The 26,925-nt window shown below is 40.5% G+C and overlaps 3 protein-coding genes across 3 annotated transcripts in view; 2 read left to right on the forward strand and 1 right to left on the reverse strand.

Annotated features, from left to right (window-relative positions):
* Positions 1 to 1,531: 1,531 nt before the first annotated feature.
* LOC134678792 (DNA polymerase alpha catalytic subunit) lies at positions 1,532 to 11,856 on the reverse strand. Its single transcript, XM_063537485.1, has 10 exons — positions 11,750 to 11,856; positions 11,468 to 11,665; positions 11,060 to 11,247; positions 10,734 to 10,970; positions 9,965 to 10,561; positions 6,995 to 7,186; positions 6,175 to 6,429; positions 5,405 to 5,534; positions 2,892 to 5,321; positions 1,532 to 1,825 (listed from the first exon to the last, which is right to left on the reverse strand). The coding sequence occupies exons 1-10, from the start codon at positions 11,763 to 11,765 to the stop codon at positions 1,599 to 1,601; spliced, it is 4,470 nt and encodes a 1,489-aa protein (XP_063393555.1). The 5' UTR covers positions 11,766 to 11,856; the 3' UTR covers positions 1,532 to 1,598.
* LOC134678819 (HIG1 domain family member 1A, mitochondrial-like) overlaps positions 2,543 to 26,925 on the forward strand; it is a 171,748-nt gene continuing 147,365 nt past the window's right edge. The window contains exon 1 of the mRNA XM_063537524.1: positions 2,543 to 2,553. The gene's annotated coding sequence lies outside the window, so the exon portion shown is untranslated. The remainder of the gene's footprint in view (positions 2,554 to 26,925) is intronic.
* LOC134678797 (DNA replication licensing factor Mcm7) lies at positions 13,558 to 25,623 on the forward strand. Its single transcript, XM_063537494.1, has 16 exons — positions 13,558 to 13,683; positions 13,755 to 13,858; positions 13,938 to 14,078; positions 14,847 to 14,974; positions 15,133 to 15,224; positions 15,566 to 15,792; positions 16,175 to 16,357; positions 16,523 to 16,707; positions 17,442 to 17,610; positions 18,481 to 18,633; positions 19,292 to 19,458; positions 20,361 to 20,527; positions 21,184 to 21,295; positions 21,743 to 21,841; positions 22,092 to 22,212; positions 25,054 to 25,623. Exons 1-16 carry the CDS (start codon positions 13,653 to 13,655, stop codon positions 25,132 to 25,134), a joined length of 2,160 nt encoding a protein of 719 aa, XP_063393564.1. The 5' UTR covers positions 13,558 to 13,652; the 3' UTR covers positions 25,135 to 25,623.

Consider the following 26,925-nt stretch of genomic DNA (forward strand, 5'->3'; position numbering starts at 1 on the left):
TTTTTTTCAACGAATAGTAGGTAACTACTTACTAGAATACGTAGAACGAGAGTCAGATAGGCATAACTATATTTAAAGTTCAGGTAGCTTCTTTAGCTCTATAAAGTAGAGTCAGACAAGTAAATTTGCCATTGTAGATTGTGGACTATTTAATTGCAGAAGAGATAAATAAAAATAATAATTGATGTTATTTTATAGCTTAGTGGGAAGGGATACACCGCAGCGACCGCTTCGCACAAGTGTGGTACAGGGACAGGGACATACCTGTTTATCAGACTTTACTTTTATTGTTATAACATTGAAGTTAATGTGTAATTTTTTTATAACAAGTTGTTGAACGTTTTTTTGATAAGAGTTTACCTATATATTAATGTAAACCAAACTGAAATTATAATGATAGATTCTAATTCCGGAATAATATCTTCACTCATTAAAAATTCAACCCACGTGTAATTTTCACTAAAACAGTTCCGGTATATTGACTTTATCGACACATGATGCGCAGCTTTAACGTTACGCCAATAAAGTTTACGTACCGACAAGCGCTTACGCCGTTGACCTAGAGACTATTATTAATTGATCCGCGCGGAAACAGTCCTTGTCGGTCTGCACTGCGGGCAGTCCATGGGCGCCGTTGTCTTGTATAAAAGACTTCTCGTACAGCCTAGTGCGGCGATATCACGTCTTGAATCGACATTGTTTAGTGGTTGTTTTTTATGTTAAATCCCTATATTTTAAACATTTTCGGGTGTAAAACATATGTTTAATTTTGGCAATTTGGAATGAAATTAAAACAGGATAAGAACAAAGCTAAATTAAAAAGATTTTTACCATAATATTGTAAATATCGATATCACTATTTGCAATCCCTAAACTTTTTATTAGTTGTTTACTTAAAATTTGCTCTGGCGTGTGAGTGAGCGTCTTTGCGGACTAGGTCCGGCGGCCAAAAGGTTAAGAGGATAGTGGACGAGGTAATCAAACGAAGGAGCGTAACTGTGATTAATATACATCTAATTGTGTAATAATATTTTACATAATCTCGATATCTAGGGAGGAGAATCGGGACTACGTTTGTATCGGTGAAGAGTTATTGAGCGGTCGTCCACTTTCGTCTTAATAAAAAGTACTATCTACTACTATGATACCGATTAGGGCATGAATTTTTTAAAACTCGCATCAAAGAGTATAATAATATATGTATGTGCCTCGCATACCAGGTGTAGCATGTAACACGAGCAAAAAATTAAACTGCAGGATGTACTCCTCAAACCTTTGTTATATTTAAGGCGTGACAAGCAACGTCAATTACAATGATAATGGCGTACATTGAAGACACTATTTAATTTGTATGAAAAATAGGAAGTCTAAAGACTTCATAATTTTTAAGTTATTGTACAAAAGCGTAACCGTTTGGGGAGTACAATCTATGTTTTAAATATTTGCTCGTGTTACATACCACACCCAGGTATAAGTATGTAAAACGATTGAAAATATCTAGTGTATAAAATGAGCATCCACTACATGATACTTATCTACAAATAAGTTTATTGAATAACATTATACAAATAAACGCATAAACATAGATCGGGTGTACACTAGTAGGAGCCTAACTCCATGAAAGCATCTATATGTTCAGTCTCCGGGAGAATGTCGATCTCGACGGCTTCCGCCTTCGTCTTGGTGCCGAGTTTCGGGTCCACGCTGAAGAAGCGGAACAACTTTGAGAGGTTTATTATAGAGTAGGCGGAGTGAGCCAAGTAGTCCTCTGTCATCTCTTTCAATACTTGGAAAGCTGAGGCCACGTGCGACGCGACTCGGACCTCTGTAACAAGAGCGGGCGTTTACCGTCGTTAGCTATACGTATTGCTGCAAGTACACCGTCGGTGGATCACACTTAAATTCAAGGTAAATTAATTGGGTTGTTTTATAAAACGCCCATAACGTGTAATCGCTGTCAGAGTCAAACAAATTTGGTAGTTGGCAAATGGAGATTACAGGTTGCGGGCCTCTATGAAACGCAACCCTGCAATTTTAACTTACTAAAACGTTGCTGTGAAATTTGGGGTAAGCTTTCAGTGCGGCCTAAGTAACGCCTTTTTATACAATCATCTTCATTATACTATATTCATCAACACGATCCTAGCGAGTCGTGTTGAGTTTGTGTTAGTTTAGAGTTTAAGTAGTTCGGTCTCTACATATATGTATTACATAGTATGGATGTTGCAGTTTCAATTATAAATACACATTATAAGTAGGTAGAGTCGGACCAAAAAAAGTCCGCAGCGGATTTGATAGCCCACGCAGTGCAAGTGTCATTTCTACGTCATAATTTCGTTACGTCGTACGTTAGAAGTTTGACGTTTCAAATAACACTTCACTATCAAATCCGCTGCAGACTATTCTTGGTCTGACTCTAAACACCAGATTTATGGTTTGGTACTATAAGATTACGTTTGCCCCCGAAATTAGGTAGGTATCAGAAACTGGAAAGTAGGTGAATTTGAAAGCTAGATTTTATTCATACAGACATTAATTGTAGGTTATTATTAGGTAGGTATATATAAAAGCAGAAAACCACTCCAACTACGGTGTTGATTAACAATGTGCGCTGTGGTAACAGCGGGTCGGACGGGCTGATGATGACGGGCCGTATGAAGTTTTGATAATCGACCAAAGAATGACATCATGCGTCGGTTAAATAAATAATTATATTAGTATTCTACACATAAATTAGTAGCACTCTAAAGCGTATTCTGGCAACTCCATACTAAGCATGTGTGATCGACCCGGTAGACGAACCAGTGTGAGTGCGTCATTATGTTTTGCGGTCTGTGCTCTTTCGTGCATTAACACATATATAAAAAAAGAAGTACTTTGAGCCAACTTACTTGAGTTATTGTTTCTGTTGATGTCGAACAGGAAGAGGAAGAAATTTATTTGTAGATAGAGGTCTTTCTCAGTGTACTCTCTAAACATGACGCCCTTCTCGCAGCGCGGGCAGAGCGGGAACCCGCCGGCAAAGGTCTGCGGCAGCCGCGGCGAGCGATGCGCGCACGCGGGGTCCTCGCACGCCAGCCAGCCCCCGTAGTACTGCGCCGCGTACCCTCGCAGCTGCCCGCTCAGCGCGTTCTGGACGCTAGCCAAGTAATCCACAGGCTTCGCGCTGCATTTAGAGTTTTGGCAGCACTCCATGAACGATACGGTCTCCTTCTCCATTTTAACAAAACACTCCCTGATTTTGTTTTCAGTCTTGCAATTTTCACCGACGCACGTAAAAACGAATTCTCTGCAATGTCTATATTTTTCTTGTTCGTTTTCGACTTCGTAGGTGTCAGTTTGTGTGGTTTCCTTCTTGACGGCTTGCCTGTAGCCCGAGGGGTCCAGGCCGAGGCAGCCGGCCACCCGCGCCGGGTCCACGCCCTCGATGGGCTCGCAGATTCGCGATATGACCGGGTGAAGTTGGTGAGCCAAGTAGTATTGGTAGTCTACCTTCAAATGTTCCGAACTTTTTAGTTCTTCTATATGATACGCTCTTTGCGTCGCCGAGTTCGCAGTCCCGTCTTCGCAAATAATGTAAGGAACGATATCGCCTTTCTTGAATCGTCTACTATTTTTCATATTAAGTCTGAGGGCGACTTGAACGTGCGGTTGCGTATGTTTGTCTGCATATTCGCTCGGGTTTTTCGTCAGCTGCTTCGTTATTGTTAACATAGAGAGAGGTATTTTCCCACCCACAAGGTCTTCTCTCAGTTTATTGAGATGGGCCTGTATGGTCTCGAGGCGGTCGTCGGCGGTCTGCTCGGACAGGATCTGCGTGAGGATGAAGCGGCCCGCCTCGGCCGCCAGCTGCGACCAGTCGCGCCGCACTATGTCCAAACCTTTGTGTTCTTGACTCATTACATATTCTCCGCTTTTATTTTTACTAATTACGACTGCAGCGTACTTTTTCTTTTTTAACAGTAATAGGTATCGAAACACGCCGTCAATATCTAGCTCGATCTGTTTGTACTTTTTGTTGATCTCTCGTTTCAAATCGTTGCCGATCTTGAAGACGTAGTCGTAGTCCAAGCAGTTGGTGTTGATCATCAAGCTGTCGGTGTCGCCGTAGACCACCTCGTAGTTGAGCTTGTGCACGATGTCCTTCGTGTCGAGGAGGATCTCGCGGCCCTTCATGGTGACGAGCGCGGCCAGGAGCTTGGCGTAGAAGCGCGAGTGCGCGAACCCGAGACACCCGTACATGGAGTTGGCCGTCAGCTTCAGCGCCGTTTGCCGGATGTTGTATTGCATGTACTGCTCCGGGGGCAGATCGCTCGCCTTCATCAACTTCTTCACTTCTCTTCTACTCTCTACCAGTTTTCGAATTTGCGTCGGTAGCACGCCAAATTCACTATTAGGTCCCGGTAGCACTAGGTTGTTCACGTCGTCATCGGGAGCGGAAGCGTTCTTCCTTTTTACCGTAGTAAAGCAGATATTGTACTCCTGTATAATACTGGGATACAAGGAATTGAAGTCCATCAGCAGTATGAGTTTATCGTAGAACCCTTTTTTGGGATCGAGTACCAGGCCCCCAGAATAGGCGGCTTTCTTCTTGGCCTGTTTGCCGGGAGGCGCGTCCCCGTCCCCGGCGGCGGCGGCGGCGGCGCGGCGGCCGCCCGCCTTGTCGGGCACGATGTACTCGCGCTCCGTGAACGCGTGCAGCAGCAGGAACTCGTTGCGCTCGGAGCGCCCGCCCAGCAACGTCCGCGACATTACGTTGCCGGCTATTTGTGTGATTTGTAAGGCGAGCGGAATGACATTCAGTTCGCACATAATCTTGAGTATGTAGGATGCATCTTGCATACTCAGCGACACTAGCTGAAGGAGATCGCCGCTGTTTTCGTAATATCTGGGTAAATCTTCGTGGGCCACGTCAACACGCTCGCCTTCGGCCATTTTGAGCACGTTTACACAAAGCGTGTCCATATCGAAACTCCTCGACGAAATGAGTTCCATGGCTGAAACTTTAATGTCGCAGACCAGCCGCCCCAAAAAAGCGTCCTTACTTGCGAATTTTCTTTGCGGCACCGTAGACCTCTTTAGGCGTCCCAAACGAGACCAATTCGGTATATTCAAGTCTAATACATTTCCTATTAATAAATCCTGTTGGAATCCCTGTAGATCGTGGCCTACGACCAAATCTGGATCTAGTTTCCAGAATTGCACCATGAAATAGTTTAGCAGCTCCCTCTCCGTGTCGCATTTAGTCAACTTGGTAGCTTTGTACTGAGACAGCGCCTGCTTCAAGTCCATCGGCCACAGGTCGTCACACTTGGTGATCACTGCAATCAAAACAACAAATACATGTCACACACGCGCGGGCCTGCCGTATTCAACTACTACTATATTGAGAAGGGATACTTGCCACAGAAATGTTGCTGGAAGGGCGGGTTCGGTGGTGGTTTGTGCACAGGGAAGTTGTTATGAACCAAACAACTTAGCATTAGTATTTTTTGTTTCCTAGTTTTTACATTCATAATTGTTCTCATGTTGATCTGAAAAAGAGCATTTTTTCAATAATAGTCTGTTACGTCGATTCCAACTAATAGCAAAGAGTCGTAGTTAGCGCATGATAGATAAATAAAGGTAGGGTTGCTAAATCTGGTTGTCAATATAGACGTAATGGACGTAGATAAATAGCCGGTCAGACAACTTTGTCAGAGGAAAGATGCGTGCAATTCAAATTTTGTGCCGTATTTTGTACTGTCCATAATAGCTTGACTTTATAACACGGTAGTATTTCACCTGTCTAATAAATGTGAAACGCAATACACATTGGACCAATATATTGGACAGATGGGATACCACCCTAAGTTACTCTTTGGAAGATAATAAGAGTTCATTTGTTTTGCTATGTCACAATAATTTTAATTGAAGATTAAAAAGATAACTTCAGCTGTTCCGAGTTGCCGAAGATAGATCTTTTCAATGAAGATTTCAAAAAAAACTTTGGTGGTTAGTAAACTAAGTGACGATGTAAATTATTATAACTTTTTTAGTATTTAATAGCAGTATTTAGTAGTCATAGTTTTAAGTTTTAATTGCCATACCCGTACCGGGTCCATGAGATATTTTGTAATGTTTTTACATCTTGTAATTACCATGGTGCAATAAAGAAATACAAATACAAATTACCGTGCACATAACTATTGGTGGAGGTTCTAAATCACCAGTCCTGATAACGCTTATATTTTCCATTTTTTCTGTGGCCCCCTCAAGCTTACACCAGGACACTTTCGCCTGCACCGCGGCGGGCTGTCGGACCTCCAGCCAACAGGGCCCTTTGATCTTCCGCTCCAGTAGAAAAGTCTCCAGCGAAGATGTGTTGGCCCCAAAAATATGCGAGAAGGTCAGATACTTCTTTCCCACTGGAGGCGCTGGATATGCTGCCTGCAAATTGATTACAAATGAATGCACGTCGATTAATATGGAAACTATCGAAAACATGTTAATAATATTTTCAAAGCCACTTTATTTGTGATAAAACTGATAAAACGCTATAAGAACCCTTATAGATGAAGGTAGTATGGATGAATATGTGTAGATGAGAAAACATTACGTTTTGCTTGTATTTCGAAATAAAATAAAATATACCTGGAGACAATCGACCTACCTATCACCAAACCTAAGTAAAACTATATATACATTATACATAGAAGGTACCTACAAGCTCTGCTGCTTGTATTGTATATGAGCACAGCAACACGCCATACATCAAAAATCATTTGCGTTTATATGTATGTGTGCGCGGCACGTCTGTACACGCGTCTTTGTGTATGTGTGGGTAAGTCGCTTTTTTGAAAGGACGTCAGATTCATGTCGCGGGGCGAGGTAATGCGATTCGGGGCGGGGCGGTGCGTGGCCGTTCTGTATGATAACACTATTACTTATTCTGTAATATGGTTATGGGTAAAATAGTTTTAAAACACATGTGTAAATGAGTGGTTGTACTGACCGAGTATTTGACCTCGAGATAGTCGGAGAGGGCGGGCACGTCGGGCAGGCTGAAGGCGTAGCTGCGCGCCACCTTGCGCGACTTGAACTCCTGCAGGCCGAGCTCGCTCGCCACACAGCTGCTGAACTCCTCGTACACCTCCATCATGCTCACCTCTTGCTCCGTCGCCTCCAACGTGATCGAGTCTAATTTCTGGAAACATCAGAGATATTATCATGAACATTGCAGACAGAAACATCATTACAAAACGACTTTGGAAAGGCTTACACAAATATAAGTAGAAACGATGAAAATTACAAGAACGTTATAAATCAATATTATCAATTTGAAAATAACTTTGGATGTTAGTCTGTTACCTCTTCAGGCTTAAACCGCTGTAACGATTTTGGTAGTCTCTAAGCTGATTATGTACAACTATGAGCTCTTATAGTCCTAAACGGACAGCTTAAAAAAATCAACTATACATAGGTAGTATGAAAGTATCATCCATTATCTGTGTTGTATTTATTTATTTATATTATTATTTTATTGGCTGGCCTCTCTCTCTGTCATTAAATAAATATGTACATATAATATATTCTCTTATAGAAAGTTCCAAAATAGCAAACAATTGATTCAAATATAGGTGTATTTGAAGTCATTATAACTAGTTAATATCTTGATGATGATGATGAAAATACTAGACATTAGACACGAAAGTTCTGACTGATCTGAGTTCACCTGGGGCCGATTTTCTAATTTCGAGCGCTCGATTTCGTCGCTCGAATATTTGTTGAAAACGGCGATGTGATTATTTTTGAAATATGTACTAGCAAAGAAACTGGGAATCTAGTGCCATTGACCAATCGTTTTCAATTCTATTTATTAGTAGAATTCATCCAGCCACACGAAATCGAGCGCTCGAAATTAAAAAATCGGCCCCTTGTTCTGTTTCAGAAACATTATTGAGTATCATTAAAAAAATATATACTATTGTGCCTGTGACATGTAGAAAATTACTTACCAATAAATCAAACAAAACCAAACAAATGGAAGATAAACAAACAGAAAAACAAAAAAGTACAGATAATTATGTATACGTAGAGTGTAGACAATCGCAGTGAGTCAGCCAAGATCGCAAAGCAAAAAGGTGATTAAGTATATCACCTATTATGTATAATATTAAAGGTGGTCGTCCATCATAGTTGAGAATGCATAATATATAATCGCGTTATCTTTATAAATATTCGCAATGCAGTTTCTTGCTAACTTGCTAAATACATTTGTAGTACACAGATCAACATAAATATGTTCATCACACCAACTGGTAAAGGGCTCTCTTGATTGTACAAAAACTGATGATAAAGTTGCTTTTTATCCACATGTGTGGCAAAGTAATCTGATGGAAATATTGGCTTGTTTCCTTTTTTAGGGTTCCGTACCCAAAGGGTAAAACGGGAGCCTATTACTAAGACTTCGCTATCCGTCCGTCCGTCCGTCCGTCTGTCTGTCACCAGGCTGTATCTAGAGAGATAGAACCGTGATAGCTAGAGAGTTGAAATTTTCACAGATGATGTATTTCTGTTGCCGCTATAACAACAAATACTAAAAACAGAATAAAATAAAGATTTAAGTGGGGCTCCCATACAGCAAACGTGATTTTTGACAAAAGTTAAGCAATGTCGGGCGTGGTCAGTACTTGGATGGGTGACCGTTTTCTTTTTGCATTTTTTTCCGTTTTTTTTTTTGCTTTATGGTACGGAACCATTCGTGCGCGAGTCCGACTCGCACTTGCCCGGTTTTTTCCTTATGTTGGCTGATAGAACAATAATTCAATTTCCATTCTACCAGCATTATTTTGAATGATAAATATTTAATAACATGTTCATTTGAATTGATTTAGTAGTTACTTTATATTTTACTGTTAGTATTTTCCTTGCGTTGGCGTGGTGAAAATTTGTTTAACCCTCGTGCCTTTAAACCCTCGCAATGCTGAAGCACAGTGTAAAAAGTAACGTAAATGCCGACACCGCAAAGTAGGGTTGTCACAGACTTTTACAAAACTGCCCAAAAGATACGCTAGGCCTATAAGTAAGACAGTCCTGTAAGTAGTACCGAGCTACTTACAATGGCCATGTATGCAGCTCGGGGGGCACCCCCGTCCTTCGCACCCCGCACCATTGCCGTCTAGACGGCTTCGTCGAATGACTGTATTGTCATCCATTATTATTGAAAAAAGATAGGTGTTTGGTAGAGAAACACTGTTTTTTAAGACAATAAGCAACTGAACCAACCAAGAAAAATAAGTGATCATAAAAGGACAACAGGCACTTACAAATATATCAATAGCAATAAATAAGTAGTTTTATATATGAAGTAGGTGCGCTACCCATCTAACATCTTAAACTAATACAGGAATATAAAATTCGCCTTTATGATGCTGTTCCAGAATTAAGGTTAGATATGGCAACCAACAAAGCAAGTTGTTGTACTACACACAATTTAATACAATTTTGCTGGCATGCTGTGAGTGCTTACCACGGAAGAAAGAATGAGCGCGCCGTGCTTACTGAGATGGGAAGCTCAATTGAGGTTGTATTTCATTGACTTTACAAAGAATGAAGTAAACTGGGTTAACTGGTAGAGAATGCCTTCTGGCATTAAGTTAGTCTTTTGTACAATTTTTTACTGTGCAATAAAGTTTAAATAAATAAATAAATGAACACAGCCCTGAATGCTGATTTATGTATACATTTTTGTGACTGACTGAACAGAATACAATTAAAGAAATAGTACAGAATATTTTTTATTTAGCACATGTAAAAAGCTGCATGGCTGCTACTGCTGTATGAATAAAATATTTTTGTCAAACAGAATTATAGATATGCTCATAATTTGCATTTGCATGATAGATGATAGCCCATGGGGTTTGCACCAACTAACCAGTTGTTAGTAATTTATACTACTTATATAATTAAATATTAAACTCACATATTCTCTTGGTAGAAGAAATAACTGTCGATTAATGTTCTTGACCACCAAGCAGCAAGACACACTTCCCGCAGACTTATTGCCGGGCTTGACATACACGCGTCCAAACAGGTAAACCACCCCGGGTTTCACATAGCGGTCCTCCCACGCATCCAGCCAGTAGAACCTCAGTACTTGTTCTCCATTCTCATTTGTCTGCAGTGGCAGCAACCCATCAGTTTGGACAGCTAAGCTGGCTTGGTTGTCACCCATCTGATCCATCCAGTTATTAGATAATTCTTTTAGCTTCATGGGGGAAGGTTCTTTCTTTGTAGTAGAAAAGATTTCAAATTGCTCAGTAAGAAATTCATCTGCCACATCTGTTAAGGTGGCAGCTGAACTGGAAATGCTCTTATCATCTTTTGCTACAGCATCTGTCTGTGTTGGTAAAGCATCATTATGAAAATCATCAGCAAAATCAATATCTTGTGTTTGAAACTCTTCAATGTTTTGTGAAGCACTGTCATCCAATTCTTTTTTTATATCTTTGTCAATAGTCCACTCAGGTTTACTTGATACCGTTTTTTCATACGACTTGAGAGCCTCACTATCTACAGCCTTAAAAAATATACAAACACATATCATATACAATCAATTTATAACTGACATCATACCAATATAATTCATTGAACAGAGGTGTCTGCTTAGTTTAAATTGTTCAGCCCTTAGAGTACCATGAACAAAAACAAAAAATAAATATAACAAATTAATAAATACGTCATGTACTCACATTGTCATCTTTCTCTGTTTTGACTTCAGAACTATGCTGCTTACTTAAAATATTTGAAGTCTTTTTGACTGAAGAGGACAGGCTTTTGAAATAGTTCTGAGCATCTTTTTTACTGGACTCCACAGTGATAACCTTCTGAGCTATCGCAGGTTTAGGTTTGACCACTGCTGAGGCCACATTGCCATCCAAATCCGACATAATATCTGATAATATATTATCTTCTGATATTTTAGTGTCCTGTAAAATAAAATTAATAATTGTATATATATCATTTTGTTGTTTACATCAAAGCAAACAAGTATACATAAACTGTATAATTGGTGTACCTCTTTTTTCTTAGTGGGCATGGCTCCCAGTAAGTTTCTTATATTGCCTTTTGCCGTAGGGGCTGCAACGCGAGCCTTCCGTTTCTGACCACGGCCACTCTCTTTGTTTGTGGATGATACATAAGTGTCATCAACATCTTCATCATCATCAAATATTTCACGGCCATCTTCTACATATCCTGTTCCATCTGGAAAAGTGAACAGATGTATGAATGATAGATATGATCAAATATTTATTTGACAATAAGTGTACAAGGAAGGCATATCGGATGTAAGCTCTGGTAGTTCACTCGCTCACAAGACAAGACAACCAATAACAGATTCCCAGTTTCATGATATGTCCCTTGCAATCATGTACAAGAATGAAACACATAATTGTAGATAGTTGTAGGTAAGCAACAGGCTGACCGTCCTCGATCCAGTCGTCGTCCTGGCGGCGCCGCACGCGCGCGCTGTACTCGCGCTCCTCCACTGTATCATACACGTTCTCCACGTCGTCCACATCGTACTTGTTTTTTGAACCTTTTCCTTTCAAATTTTTCAACTTTTCCAGTGCCGATAATCTTCCAAACTTATCAGTTTTTTGGCGTTTAGCCCTTTGTCCAGCTAAAAGTTAAACAAGGAGTATAGTAAGGTTAAAAACACTTTTATGGAAATACGGTGGGTTAACAGATCTTATATGATAGTCACCTAAAGATTCCGCCATGCTTTAATATTTTATTTATCAACAAACTTCATTCGTAGAGTATTTACAATGTGATTTACGGGTAAAAGGTTTTCGGTACGGCCTGACGCTGACACTACTTTTTCTACTGGAGTTTGACGTTTAAGATTTGGATTGGCGCGAAAACTTTTTTTTTAGATAAAATGATATGTTTGGTACATGACATTTAGCACTAGAATATCATTCACTCATCGCACGACGGATTTCCGGATTGTGCGATCCGTTTCTTAAAAACCTTTCGTTTCTTTATTATTGCTTCCATAATATGACAAATAATTATTATGGGAAAAGAATGGTCGACAAAATAAGTATTACGACATTCTTACCTCTATGTAATAGAGGGCATATCTTTTATAGTGTCTCACGTGTTTCGGTGTCCCTCTTGTCAGTTACTAGAGTCTGGCTACTGAAATTTTACCTAAATTTTTGGCGGGAAATTCAAAAAATTTTGGGATGGTCACACTTTGTGTAGTAGGAATTATAGTTTTGATACTCGACAATATTTATGATATTCTGTGTCCAAGTAAGGTACCTAAGGAAATAAGTTAAATAAACGTTTACGTGCACTCAAAGTCAGCTCACATAATTTCTACCACTATTTAAAGTACAGTTAACGAGAAACACCTAATGTTTACGTTCCAATATTTAGATTTTATAGATATTTTTCAGAACTTTTAGTTTATCCGTTTCTTTGTACACTTGTCATATTTATGAGATTCAGGCATTAATAAATTCACGTACTTAATCAAAGTAATACGCAAATGTTAGAACTAGTAATTAAAGTATCAAAATATTTATAGAGCACCAACCTCCTAATTTGTTTACATTTGGTTAGGAGTTGTAAACATTGCAGTTTTTCGTTATACAACGCTACACGTCGACTTCGCACATTGTCGTAATTATTTACGAGCTTAAATAATAGTTAGCGAACCTCACTCAGTATATAAATTATTAATATTATTTAAAATAAACCCATTATAAACCGCAAACAATTTGAATGAATGACATAAATTGACAACTGACTTTTAGCTTTTTTTTAAATCATAGACAATTGGTGATACAACAACGAAATATCTGTCAACAATTTTTGGTTAGCCAGACTCTAAATTTAGGAAGAATATCTGGGAGACCGAGCCTTGCTTGGAAAACATATAAAAACTCAAAATTGCGCGTTATCCTAGAGATAAGACCTAGCTAGATCGATTTATTACCCTCGAAAATCCCCATATAGCAAATTTCATCGAAATCGTTAGAGCCGTTTCCGAGATCTCCGAAATATATAAATAAATAAATGAACAAGAATTGCTTGTTTAAAGGTATTAGGTAGATGCGATAGATGTAATATATAAGCTCTTTACCATTTCGTTAATTCGTTAGCTTATTTTTATTGAATCTCCAATAGAGTGAGACAAAGCAAAGTTAGCATCGATTTTGATAGCCCAGACTGAGCAAATGTTATAAATAAACTAACATTTTTCTACTATAATCTTCTATTTATTATGGGTATTCAAATATATGAAATATATTGTTACTGTCTATCCTTCAGGCCCCCCTGAAAATGGGGGCTCATTTATTAACCTAAACCCTGACCTATTTTGTCCTCAAAGGCGATATTTGCCCTCCAGAGCAAAGTTGAACCCTCTCTAATCTTGTACGGCTGGAACAAAAAACGTCTATAGAATGTCGCAGTGCGTAGGAACAAAGAGCACGCGAGCCTAACGTCTAGCCATAGACAATAGTTTATTTTATACCACCATTTTCGCGCCGTTTTGTACAACTGTCATGACAACACTCACAACTCAAGTACAGTACAAGTTGCTTGTCGGATATTAAATCTATTAATAAAACGTTAATTATCCCAAAATTACAATGGCTATGCGAGATTACGCAGCAGACAAAGGTATTTATCACTTTAATTTAATTAAGAGTTCTTGTTTAGACAGTCGAGGCCTGACAACATCTTTGTTGCAGAAACACTGAAGAATTTCTTCGTGGATTTCTGCCAGACCGATGACGAGGGGAATAAGCACTTTAAATATGCTGAACAACTCACTAGAGTCGCTCACAGGGAACAGGTAAAACAGTTCTTATTCTATTCTTTGTTATTAGGTTATGTTGGCGGTTTAATAGCTGTAACGTTATGGTTTTGTACAGGTGGCATTTACTGTGGAGCTGGATGACCTGCACGAAACAAATGAGGATCTGGCTGAGGCGGTGCGCCAGAACACGCGTCGATACACGAGCATGGTGTCCGACGTAGTGTATGAGATGCTACCTGACTACAAACACAGAGAGGTATAAAAAAGTATTTCTGACAAGCATCTAAGGGTTGTCTTGTCACTAAATTAATCTTGTTTAAGCGTTTCTTTGGTAACAGTGTATTCCCATCTGACCACTCCGGGCACAGATATGAATAGGCGTTTACATATAAATCATTCCCATTTGTCCCCACCTCATGTATGGCACACATGAGAATATACCAAAATAACTACATACATTTCCAGTCTGTTAACCTACGTTTGCTGGAACATGAAACTTGACAGTCTTCCTTACAAGTTCAACACTAAACAAGAATTACTTGGGACTACAGACTTGAGTCTTTGTTTGAATGTATTTTGGTCTAGTGTCTCTCTGATACTGCCTTTGGGTTGTCAGCCATATAGCTTATTTTTTCTTATTACTCAACTTTGATGTTTGTCATGTTTAGACTTTTAATTTTTTATATATATGTATACACGATTTTCTGATGATTTGCAAGTACAAGAGTATCCTTTTCTATGACAAATGGTCAATAATATGTACAGAATAATAATAGCCTGCTTTAAATGCCGAAAAAAAAGTCGCAACTTAGGAAATATAATGTGTTTGTATGGGACAGCCCGTGGATTGCTCCTATGTATCTTATTATCTAGTACTACATAAGCATACACTTAAAATTATTATGACAAGTAACAAATATTGAATTGATGTTTAGATACAAATTAATGAAATAAATTTAACCTGGGTTATATATTTTGTTATAATTTAATGTGAAATGGTGCATTTTATTTTGTGTGTGTTCAGGTTAGTGCTAAAGACGCATTGGATGTATATATTGAGCATCGCATTGTGCTGGAGGCGCGGAACCACAGGATCCCCGGGGAGATGAGGGATCCCAGGAACCGGTACCCTCCAGAGCTCATCAGACGATTGTAAGACCCACCTGACCTTATACTAAATTTATAAGCATGTGATGAATGTTGCTGTTTTATAGTTTCTTGTTTTTAATTACTATCAACCACTTTAGACACAAATCAGCTATTGATTTTCCATGTGTTAAACATTTCCAAAAGATATTCTTTTGTTACAGTGAAGTGTACTTCAAAGATCTGTCTAGTGCCAAGTCTGTACCAATTAGAGAAGTAAAGGCTGAACATATTGGCAAATTGACAACAGTAAGAGGTAACATTTTAATAACCATTATTCCTGTAATGCTTTTTGTTCCAAGTTTGAAAATGTTCCACATACAGACCTTACAGATCTCCAAGGGAGGTGTCAGCAGCAAAACCCCACGGTCCTACTGTAATTACTGCATTGTCAATTCAACCCATTTTCAATTTGAACATAGCATATCATTAGTTAAATTTCAAAATAAAAGAAATACAACTAAATTACCTATACTATTGATTATATATTATAACTGCCATTATTTATTGTATAATGGGCCCTAGGGAAGGGAGAAACGTGAGATATTTTTGAATGAAGCTAATGTTGAGATGGAGTTGTTGTGTGGTGTTGTGCAGGCATAGTGACGCGTTGCACGGAAGTGAAGCCGCTGCTGGTGGTGGCGACGTACTCATGCGGCGCGTGCGGCGCCGAGACCTACCAGCCGGTGCGCGCGCTGCACTTCACGCCGCCGGCCGCCTGCGCCGCAGACGCCTGCCGCCTCAACAACGCCGCCGGACAGCTGCACCTGCAGACGCGCGGCTCGCGCTTCCAGAAGTTCCAGGAGATCAAGATACAGGAACATGTTAATATCGATCTTACCAATCCTACCTACACAAACATACTAATAAAGCTTACTAATTAAAAGGCTAATTGCCATTACACCAGTATACCGTGAAATACAATCGTAATGCACATGTTACTAAAGCCTGACCAGTAAAATATGATCATTGTTAAGAGTACGCTGTTATCCTCATTGTATAGGGTGACAGTTCAGTATTGTATGATAAAATTAGTTCCAGTAAAATTCCGCAACATGGCGCATGATTATATATTCCTGGTCAGGCTTTAATATTAAGACTACTAGCTTAGCTGTCTGAGCTGGCATAATGTAAAATAATGAAGAAAAAGAAATGTGTTAGCTAATAAAATGAATGAAAGTACAATAAATGTTATTGTGTGTACAGTCGGACCAAGTGCCGGTGGGGCATATTCCGCGGCAGCTGGCGGTGTACTGCCGCGGCGAGCAGTGCCGGCGCGCGCAGCCCGGCGACCACGTGGCCGTCACCGGCGTCTTCCTGCCGCTGTTGGGCGCCGGCTTCCGCCAGATCACGCAGGGGCTGCTCTCCGACACCTACCTCGAAGCCCACGTCAGTATAATATATTGTTTGTACACTAGGTAAACAGAAAACTGCGAGAGTCTGACCGCCGCACGAAGGGTTCCGTACCAAAAAATCACGTCTAAAAATACTTGTAATGAATATTGTAAATGTGTTGGTAGAGGTGTAAAGGTGTCGTATGTGTGAGGTGCGCAGGGCGTGACGTGCGTGAACGCGAGCGAGGAGTGCGAGAGCGCGGAGGCGCTGTCGGAGGAGGAGCTGGGCGAGCTGGCGGAGGAGCAGCTGTACGCGCGCATGGCGCGCTCGCTGGCGCCCGAGATCTACGGCCACGAGGACGTCAAGAAGGCGCTGCTGCTGCTGCTCGTCGGCGGCGTCGACAGGTCTGTATACGTCTACATACGCTTCTACATACTCCACTATATACACTGTGTTTTTTTTAAAGTCCGTTAATTTCATGCGTGTATTTAGTAAAGCATGAGTTTAAATTAAGTAACTTTCTTAACGAAACCGGGATTCTATTTTAATTAAGCAATTTGGAGATAAAAAATGAGGTATTTATCTTACACAAATCAGCCTTTTTTTATTAAATATCTCAAGAACGGGTCACTCACGTATTGTAAGTCGAAAAACGCTCGACATGTTTCACTCCGTACCGAGGAGTGTCATCAGGAGCTTGCGTTTACGGTGACGGACCGGCGCAGACTGCGGGCCTTAGCTCTCCGCGCCCGATGACTCGGCGCAGGCGCCGGTGGCGGCAGGGGGAGCGAGAAACTACCCTCCTAATATGTCTGTGTCTCACGGAAGTTTTGTTATTAAAACAGCCTTTTTTTTAGTTTTAGCTACAGTCATTTCAATTTGCTTAAGCGTGGCCATATCGGAGAGGGTTCGACCGCGCCGTGAGGAGCGAGGATTCTTCTATATATATTTATTTATTTATATATTTATATATATATTTCGGCGATCTCGGAAACGGCTCTAACGATTTCGATGAAAATTTGCTATATGTTTTCGGGGGCAAAAATCGATCTAGCTAGGTCTAATCTCTGGGAAAACGCGCATTTTTGAGTTTTTATTTTTTACGAGGAAAGTCGGGTATATTGATTGATGAATGCAGGCGGCCGAACGGTATGAAGATCCGCGGCAACATCAACATCTGCCTGATGGGCGACCCGGGCGTGGCCAAGTCGCAGCTGCTCAACTACATCGACCGGCTGGCGCCGCGCAGCCAGTACACCACGGGCCGCGGCTCCTCCGGCGTCGGCCTCACTGCCGCCGTCATGAAGGTACCTGGTCTACCGACCGAACACTTCTCATTCTTCTTCTCTCGTGTCGAAGTTCCTCTAAAACTCATTCTCATTTAACAGTATTTAATGATTCACGGTTAGTTTCACTATCAGACTTATTACGACCGGGATATGAACCGTAATTACATTTTGTAGTGTTTTCGAGCTCTCGTTATTTCGACACACTTCCATGCATCTTGTTCACGGGTAACTGATGATAGCGGGTGGGCGGTGGGTGTCAATGTCGTGTAGACCGCGCTCGGTCGATATGTCACTTCTACCAACTTCAAATTTTTTAAACGAGGAGCTTCTCAATCTGATACTCAGCATTAATAGAATCAGAAATACCAATGTGCTATAACTATCTTACAATTGGAGATACAGCTTGGCAAAAAAGAGTAGAAATTAAAATGTGGCAACACTGTAGTGTCGTCCTGTTTTCTTATATATATATTGATGTGAAAGATTTACTCTTTTTTGCCAAGCTGTATAACTATTACATTTCATGTTTAAAAATTATTAGCTACATTTCTAATTGTTTTACATATGTAATGTTATCAAGCAAAGGACCTTGTGGTAGATTGCCCGCTCAAATAAATCAGCCTGCCGTCTTTGAATAATCTATTAACATACTAAGGGCCACTTGCATCACCAACTAACCTGGAGTTAACTGGTAAAACCTGGAGTTACCATGGTTACCAGTACAATTTGACACTGGCTTAACGGTTTAACCGGTCAACTCTGGGTTTGTGGGATGGTGCAAGTGGTGCTAAAAGGGCAAGTTAAATAAAAGCTTGTAAAAAAAAAGAATTGTGAAAACTTTCATCGAAATTTTCAAGTATGTTAAATGCTAGTTGTATCGGTTGGCAGGATCCGTTTACAGGCGAGATGATGCTGGAGGGCGGCGCGCTGGTGCTGGCCGACCAGGGCGTGTGCTGCATCGACGAGTTCGACAAGATGGCCGACGCCGACCGCACCGCCATCCACGAGGTCATGGAGCAGCAGACCATCAGCATCGCAAAGGTGACACCTGCACCCTCCACTTAGGCCCAGTTGTCAGACAGAACAACGTCACGCACCAGAGATCTGATGAGTCTTCCCATACAATAAAATTTAGCGAACGCTTTAACAGTGACAGACGGTTTGGTGCGACCGACCCTTAATGTGCTCTTTGGACACTAGTACCACCTATCTTATACAGCGTGTCTCCCACCATGGGGCTTTAAATTCAGGGCTCGATTCTACTCGCTAAATCGAGCTACTTTTACTACGAGTATAGGAACGCAAAAAAGTTTTTGTTCTCCATAGAAAATATCGACAGCTGATCAGCCAAATTAACGTATGAAAAAGGTTTTTTTTTTGGGATTTCGGGGTTGGTCCCGTAATAAAAGTAGCTCATTTTAGCGAAAAGAAATCCTGTATTTAAAGCCCCAAGGTATAATGAGAAAGAAACATTAACTTCTCATTCTATATGCGCGAAAAGGCTGCCTTACGCTTAGTTCATCGCCACATTAGTTGTAGTTTGATTAAATGATAGTACGAGGGAGATGCTCTTATGTATGTCAGTTACCGGCGCAGCCATAGTGCTGTGCAAATTATTTCAGTATAACTTTTTGCGGAATATTTGACTGCAGCAGGTTCCAGTGTTTGTATCTGATTAATTGTTGTTGTGTGGCGGCAGGCGGGTATAATGACATGCCTAAACGCGCGCGTGTCGATCCTGGCGGCCGCGAACCCCGCCTACGGCCGCTACAACCCCAAGCGCAGCGTCGAGCAGAACATCCAGCTGCCCGCCGCGCTGCTCTCGCGGTTCGACCTGCTGTGGCTCATCCGCGACCAGCCTAATCGGTGGGTACTAACACACTTCCCACTCACACTCGTACCTTGTATGCCGAATCCCTTCTGATAATTGTGACTAGTTTAACAAAAACATTCTTTACCAGTCAACCACAAGGCTAAATAGAAACACTTAAAGGAAAAACAAACAATTCTGTGATAATTGACAAATACATCAATAATATATATCATCATAGTAATCATGCTTGAAGATAACAAGCAACTGAAAGTTGATTTTTTTAACCTGACCATCAATTTATTTTTCTCAAAAATGGACGGCAAAGTCGACTTTGCAGTCTAAAAAATAGGTCGCGAAGCTCGTAGTTTATGGTCAGTCAAAATTTAAAAAGTTAAAAACATTGCAGTCTCGATTTTGGGACTGCAATGTTGCATACAAATTCCATTATTTGTCGAGTTCCAAACTTTTTAAAAGTTGAAATGACCATATCAAATGAAGGCACAGGCCCATTAAACAGCCAAACAGATGATTAGTACCGCGACTATTTAGATGTCTCAAATAGGTTGGCGTATTTTTGGCAGAAAAATACACTTCTATTTTTTTATTAAAAAAAAATAAAAAGGCGGCAAGGGCTTTTTTCTGTCAAAATATATATGTGAGAATGTTGCTTTTGTAAAATATTTCTATGATATTTATATTTCTTGCACCATTTTTGAGAAAAGCACTATATATGACTCGGCTGGAAGGCTACTTGCTAGCTTCGGATTCAATTAAACGGACTCCCAAGGTCGTCCGTTTAAAACGAATCCTCAGCCAGCAAGTAGCTACTTCCGAGCTTCGACAATAATGTACTATTAATTAGGTACATGTCTGACATGAAAGTGGGCAGGTGGCGATGTCCAATACTTAAGTGAAATAAAAATACAAGTGTGAATGTAGTGTGTTGTACGTACAGCGAGAAGGACCTGGAGCTGGCGAAGCACATCACGTACGTGCACCAGCACGGCGCGCAGCCGGCGGCGGAGACGCGCGCGCTGCCCATGCGCCTCGTGCGCCGCTACGTGGCCCTCGCGCGCCGCAAGCAGCCCGTCGTGCCGCGCCACCTCGCTGACTACATCGTCTGTCAGTACCAATACTACCATACACTTACTGCACACATTACTTTGGTAGAATAATACGGATAGCCAGGGGATGAAAGGCTCATTTCTGATATTTTGGCGCTCCCTAGGGGTGGAACATAGTTTTGACCCACTTCATAGATAAATAATGAGCTCAGAGCAGAGATAGTAATACATTCAGAGCATGAGAAATGAAAAAATTAATACTGGATGTTATTAGGCCACTTCGTCGAGACGCGATATCATGCTAAATGTTTCGACAATGTCTTGTCTTGCTACTCAAGAATTTCTAGCTGCGCTCATTACGACAGCATTTACCTACCGTAAAATGAGGTAACTTTAGTCCACAGCTTACAACTATGGTCCAAATTCAAGTTTCAGTAAAATATTTAAAGTATTTTTCAAATTATGTTGAGTATATAATATAGAAAGAGCATTAGTGTATCTAAGGTTCAAAATATATGTAACGATTACAAATCATAAAGGCTTGTTAAGAATCAACGTTAAAAACTGGACCACAGTTGTACTTAAGGACTATAGTTACCTGAGATTATAGTCCTCAAATTCCTTTAGGTCGCACTCTTTGTAAACGCGGTGTATGTTTAGTCTGTGATCAAAAGTCATCAGCAGTTTCTGTAATACTTGTTGTTTTATCTCCAGCGTCATACGTGGAGCTGCGGCGCGAGGCACGCAACGCGCGTGACGTCACCTTCACCTCCGCAAGGAACTTGCTTGCAATCTTGCGCCTCTCCACCGCTTTAGCCCGTCTCAGGTATTACTTCACTTATTCACTATCCTTCCTCCGTATCCTCCTCCTTAAGGTGACAGTCCATTTCCAACGACAGCTGCACTACTGTTCATTTTACTATGGAAATTGACAATGACAGTGACGCGTTCAATACCGGTAGTGCATCTGCGGTTAGAAATGGAATGTTACCATTATCCTTGTCCGTACCAATCAAAAGTCTGTTTATATATACATATTTCGACCTCAAATGGACTTTTAATTTCAGTGTTAATCTTATCAAACTTATAACCTAAATATAAAATCTTGAGTTTCAATCATAAATAGTCCGGTGGCATGCAAAACTCCCACGGGAGATGGTAGATCATGGTTTAATCAAGATAATGTTTGCATCTATAAAATTCTGTGGTATTAGATATGCGTCTATTAGTTTTCTTACTGTATAATATATATTATATAATGTATTGTTTTCAGATTGTCGGACGTAGTAGAAAAAGAAGATGTTTCAGAAGCCATCCGCCTCGTGGAGATGTCTAAACAGTCACTACAGCATGTAGACGAAAATTTCCAAAGGTATGTTTCATAGCGGGCGGTACGTTACATAGCTCGCGCCCCTCCCGGCTCACCCGCTCGGCAGGTATTTATATGTAATAAATAAGGTTTACAAATTATTAGTAACGATGGTATGTCAATCAGGTATTGGGCGTCATTCGGACTTTAGACGAGTTGCAAGAATTAGGTTCGATAGTGCGGTGATCAGTGACAATAGACGGTAAGTTTACATGAAGGATATTTGGATGACCAGTGTAATGTTTGTGTGCAGGGGCATCAGCTCGACGGACCGCATTTTCGCGGTGGTGCGCGACCTGGCGGGCGCCAGCCAGACCGTGAAGATCGCCGACGTCATAGAGCGCTGCGTAGACAAGGGATTCAAACCCGACCAGGTGCGTATTCTGTCACACCACCATCCACAAATCATTGCCATTTTTATCCTGACCCCTTAACAGTCACCCGAACCACTGCCATACTTGCTATTTCAGTCAGTCTCAGTACAAAAAGTACTGAGGATGACTGAAATGACATGACGAATCAGAACGATTCTTAGAAAATACGATGAGAAAGGATTGTTCACTTTCCCCCTTATTCATAAACGCGCTACAAACCTCAAAAAAAGTAAAGTCTAAGAAAGTTGCGCCCCAGAATGACTAGATGACACTATACGGCGCCATATGATTTAGAACGAAGTATTGACAACCTGAACTACGAGGCCGTACATACATCGACAACTACATACCTTGTTGTCTTCACTGCTAGAGAAGTACCTACATCTCTTCACTGCTGTCAAGTTTGAGGCGCGTTTTTTCTAAAACCTTACATTTCAATCGGATATCGACGCTGTAAATATCTGGGCCCAAAATAATAGTCTCACCCTTAATGAGGATAAGTGCTCAGTGATGTCGTACACACGTGCTCGTGAGCCTGATATATATCTAAAATATACCATTGACGCTAAGCCATTGAAACATGTAAATGAAGTAAAAGACGGCACATGGTTTGACGTTCGACTTACATTTAATCCACATATTACCAAGATATGCAGTCAAGCTAGAAAATGTTTAGGATTTGTCATTCGTCAAGCCAAACTGTTTACTAAGCAGCACGCTATTAGCGTCCTATACAATGCATATGTGCGCAGCAAATTGGAAACAAATTCCGTCATTTGGAATCCCCATGAGCACCAATATACGCTCCAATTGGAAAAAGTACAAAAATCATTTGTGCGCTTTTTGTACCACAAAATGTATGGACGCTACCCGTACCTTTTCCCAACTCTCTTCGTCCTCGGAATGGTAGAGTACACGTCCCTCGAGTTTCGAAGACATATGTATTTAGTAAAATACTTTTTAAAACTAATCCGAGGACTAACAATTAATCCGGAGCTACTGGCACTGGTCCCATTTAGGGTCCCGCGTACGTGTGGCATGCAGTTGCGCGCGAGGCAACGCGGCCCGTTAGCTGTCCCGCCGGCGCGCACGCGCGCTCTTTCCTCCTCCCCCTGCACCTAGCTCTGACGCTTATAAACAATATCCTGGTCAGCGATAGCTCCCTGGATGTATTTTTTACCCCAGAATCAAAACTTTTGATAGCATCAAGCCGTTACCTGGAGACACTAGTCACAAAAAGTTCTATTTCATATTAATGCAATTATACTGTGTTATCTACTAGTCTACCTACCAATATATATAACATACACAATAAACATAGCTATACGATAAGCCTAATAAATTAAATACAGTAAACATTTTAAAACTAAATATGTAACGACCTAAATAAAATTATAATGAAATACATATTATACAATGTTAAGATAAGTTAAGTTAAGAAGTAAATATAAATGAAATCTATGTGTTAGCATGTAAGGTTTATCTGTTAATGCTAATATTACATTATAAATAAATGAAATGAAATGAAATAAACATTTACTCTATGCTTATAAGTAAGATTAACATTTGTGTCAAAGTCCAGTGAGAGGTCCCACTTTGATGCTTACCATAAGGACGAGATTCGTTTGTATCTTTATACGAATAATCTGCCAAAGCGTCCTTATGGCAAGCGATATGGAAATGGGGTTGGCCGGTCGAAGTATTTAGCAGATGGCGCCAGCATAGCTTGTTCTGCCAATCCATTGAATTGTGTAAATTTTTTGTTTTTTTTACAATGGAATTTATGCCCTGGATGCCAGCCCTATAAGCCAAATCTCATAGAAAAACGTCCAAGCTATGATGGCGTCATCTATGCAAACCTTTGACAGTTGCCAACCCCATTGTTTGAAATTAACCCTTAATCAAATATCGGGAAATTATTTCCCACTTCATTCTAATTTACGAAATATTTTTTATCTTTTTAATGGCAGCACTCAGCGATACCAACCATACAGATTTAAAATCTTAGTAACATTTTGAATTTGAAAAATGGCAACACTTTTCTAATGGCCGCCATTTGTGACCATACGTCAAAGTCAATGTCAGTTGTTGTGATTTTTTTTGCAATAACGACATTTTTTTTAGTGTTATGAGGTTAAGTGCGAAAAAAAATCTTGTAAGTGCATACACTGAATACTATCATAAACTAGACTTATTTTCCCTGTGTTTTGCTTGAAAGGAATTGTGATAACGATATGATTTAGCCAAGATTTTAAGGTTTAGTAAGTGGGTAATTATTTCCCATTGTTTGTGCCTGAACGTACGATTTACAAAAAAATTGGTAGGTTTTATCAAGTGGGAAATTATTTCCCAGTGTTTGTTCTCCACCTAAATTTTAATTGGTTTCCAAAAATAAAAATATATGCCCGTTTGCCTGTTGCACAAAAAAATCTGTGCCTGTTTTTGTTTTCTTTTTTCTTTTATTTATTTCTTTGATTTATGAAGATAACGTTAAAGGCTCATACTTGAATTCCAAGCAAAGCCGGGGGGAGATACTAACTAGTAAAAAGTTTGTAACCGTATCGGACAATGGGAAACTATTTCCCACTTCATTCAAAATTTTACTATTCCGTAACGGATAACGGGAAAATATTCCCCACCGCAAAACCCCCCTTTCCCCCCCACTAAAATTGTTTTTATATATTTTTTCGTAATCTACGCACCCAATTTACCTAAAAACCATTCTTAGTTTTCAAAAATCTCATAAAAAGTGTTCCGTTTGATTAAGGGTTAATATGGAACCATATTAATTTAGATAGTGATGTATGTAGGTATTGACTCGGAGGTTGTCTCGCGTTGCAGGTGGAGGCGTGCATCGAGGAGTACGAGAACCTGAACGTGTGGCAGGTGAACCAGGTGCGCACCAAGATCACCTTCATGTGATCGCCCACTCTTTGCTGTCTAGTGTTACCTTACGACTACCTTTTATATTTAAGTTGTTTTTGTTGCATTTAAATTGTCCACCATTTTCGATCTTACATTCTCTCGTATAGTTAATTAAGTTATGAAACATCATCAAGTGCGTGCAGTCGTTAACAAAACCATCCATCACCTCACATTATCTGGACAAATATAAATACAACCAGAAGAACTATGATTTTTTTAGTTTTGTAGAGATCATCGTTACGGACTGCTACCATTATTCATGAGTTGTACGTCTATTTGAGTAATAAATATAGGTCTAGACCGAGGTCCGAGCCGCCCAGACTAACTTGCTAAGACCAATTAGTAGAAGAGCCGGCCGCAAATTTTCTAACCGACTTGATACCACGATGAAATGCACAATGGTTTCCCATAAAAATGATGCTAAGTCCGAATTCGATAGTCTGCCACGGCGGAACTTGCCGAAAGTACGAAAAAGAAGGCCACTTCCGGTGCCAAAAAAGGGGGTTGATTTAACCCATCTGATACCGAAATAATAATTATGGCAGCAGTTAGAAATTTACATGTAGACCCATAAAAGCGAAGTCTGCCAGTATTTTTTTGCCGGAAGTGCTTGGCAGACGCTCTCAAAGGTGGCCACCGGGACCCCTAATTTAACCCATCTGATACCACCATGAAACCAATTCCAGTCGGTAGGTATGAACCCTCATGTCAGGAATATATAAGTCTGCCAAGGCTTTTCCTGCCGAAACACCTTGGCAGACGAGATTATGTGAGCAAGGTTACCATCGGTTACCGTACACTAACCCATCTGATACCACCATGAAACCAATTCCAGTTGGTAGGTATGAACCCCCATTTTAGGAATATATAAGTCTGCCAAGGTTTTTCCTGCCGAAACACCTTGGCAGACGAGATTATAAGCAAGATGACCATAGGTTACCGTACACTAACCCATCTGATACCACGATGAAACCAATTCCAGTCGGTAGGTATGGACCATCATTTCAGGAATATATAAGTCTGCCAGGGCTTTTCCTGCCGAAACACCTTGGCAGACGAGATTATGTTACAAGGTGTACATCAGTTACCCTACATCAACCCATCTTATACCACCATGAAACCAATTCCAGTCGGTAGGTATGAACCCCCATTTCAGGAATATATAAGTCTGCCAAGGCTTTTCCTGCCGAAACACCTTGGCAGACGAGATTATAAGCAAGATGACCATCGGTTCCCGTACACTAACCCATCTGATACCACGATGAAATCAAGTCCAGTCGGTAGGTATGAACCCTCATTTCAGGAATATGTAAGTCTGCCAGGGCATTTCCTGCCGAAACACCTTGGCAGACGAGATTATGTTAGCAAGATGACCATAGGTTACCGTACACTAACCCATCTGATACCACGATGAAACCAATTCCAGTCGGTAGGTATGGACCATCATTTCAGGAATATATAAGTCTGCCAGGGCATTTCCTGCCGAAACACCTTGGCAGACGAGATTATGTTAGCAAGGTGTACATCAGTTACCCTACATTTACCTATCTGATACCTTGTTTGACAAGTCCAGTCTGCCAAGTCAAGTCTTCTAACGCCTTGGCAGACTTATATATTCTTGAAATGCGAGTTCATACCTATCGACTGGAATTGGTTTCATGTAACTGATGTACATCTTACTAACATAATCTCGTCTGCCAAGGTGTTTCGGCAGGAAAGGCCTTGGCAGACTTATATATTCCTGAAATGAGGGTTTATACCTACTGAAATTATATTATATTATACCGA

The sequence above is a fragment of the Cydia fagiglandana genome, chromosome Z (genome assembly GCF_963556715.1).
Source record: "Cydia fagiglandana chromosome Z, ilCydFagi1.1, whole genome shotgun sequence".
In the NCBI taxonomy this organism is placed as follows: Eukaryota; Metazoa; Arthropoda; class Insecta; order Lepidoptera; family Tortricidae; genus Cydia; species Cydia fagiglandana.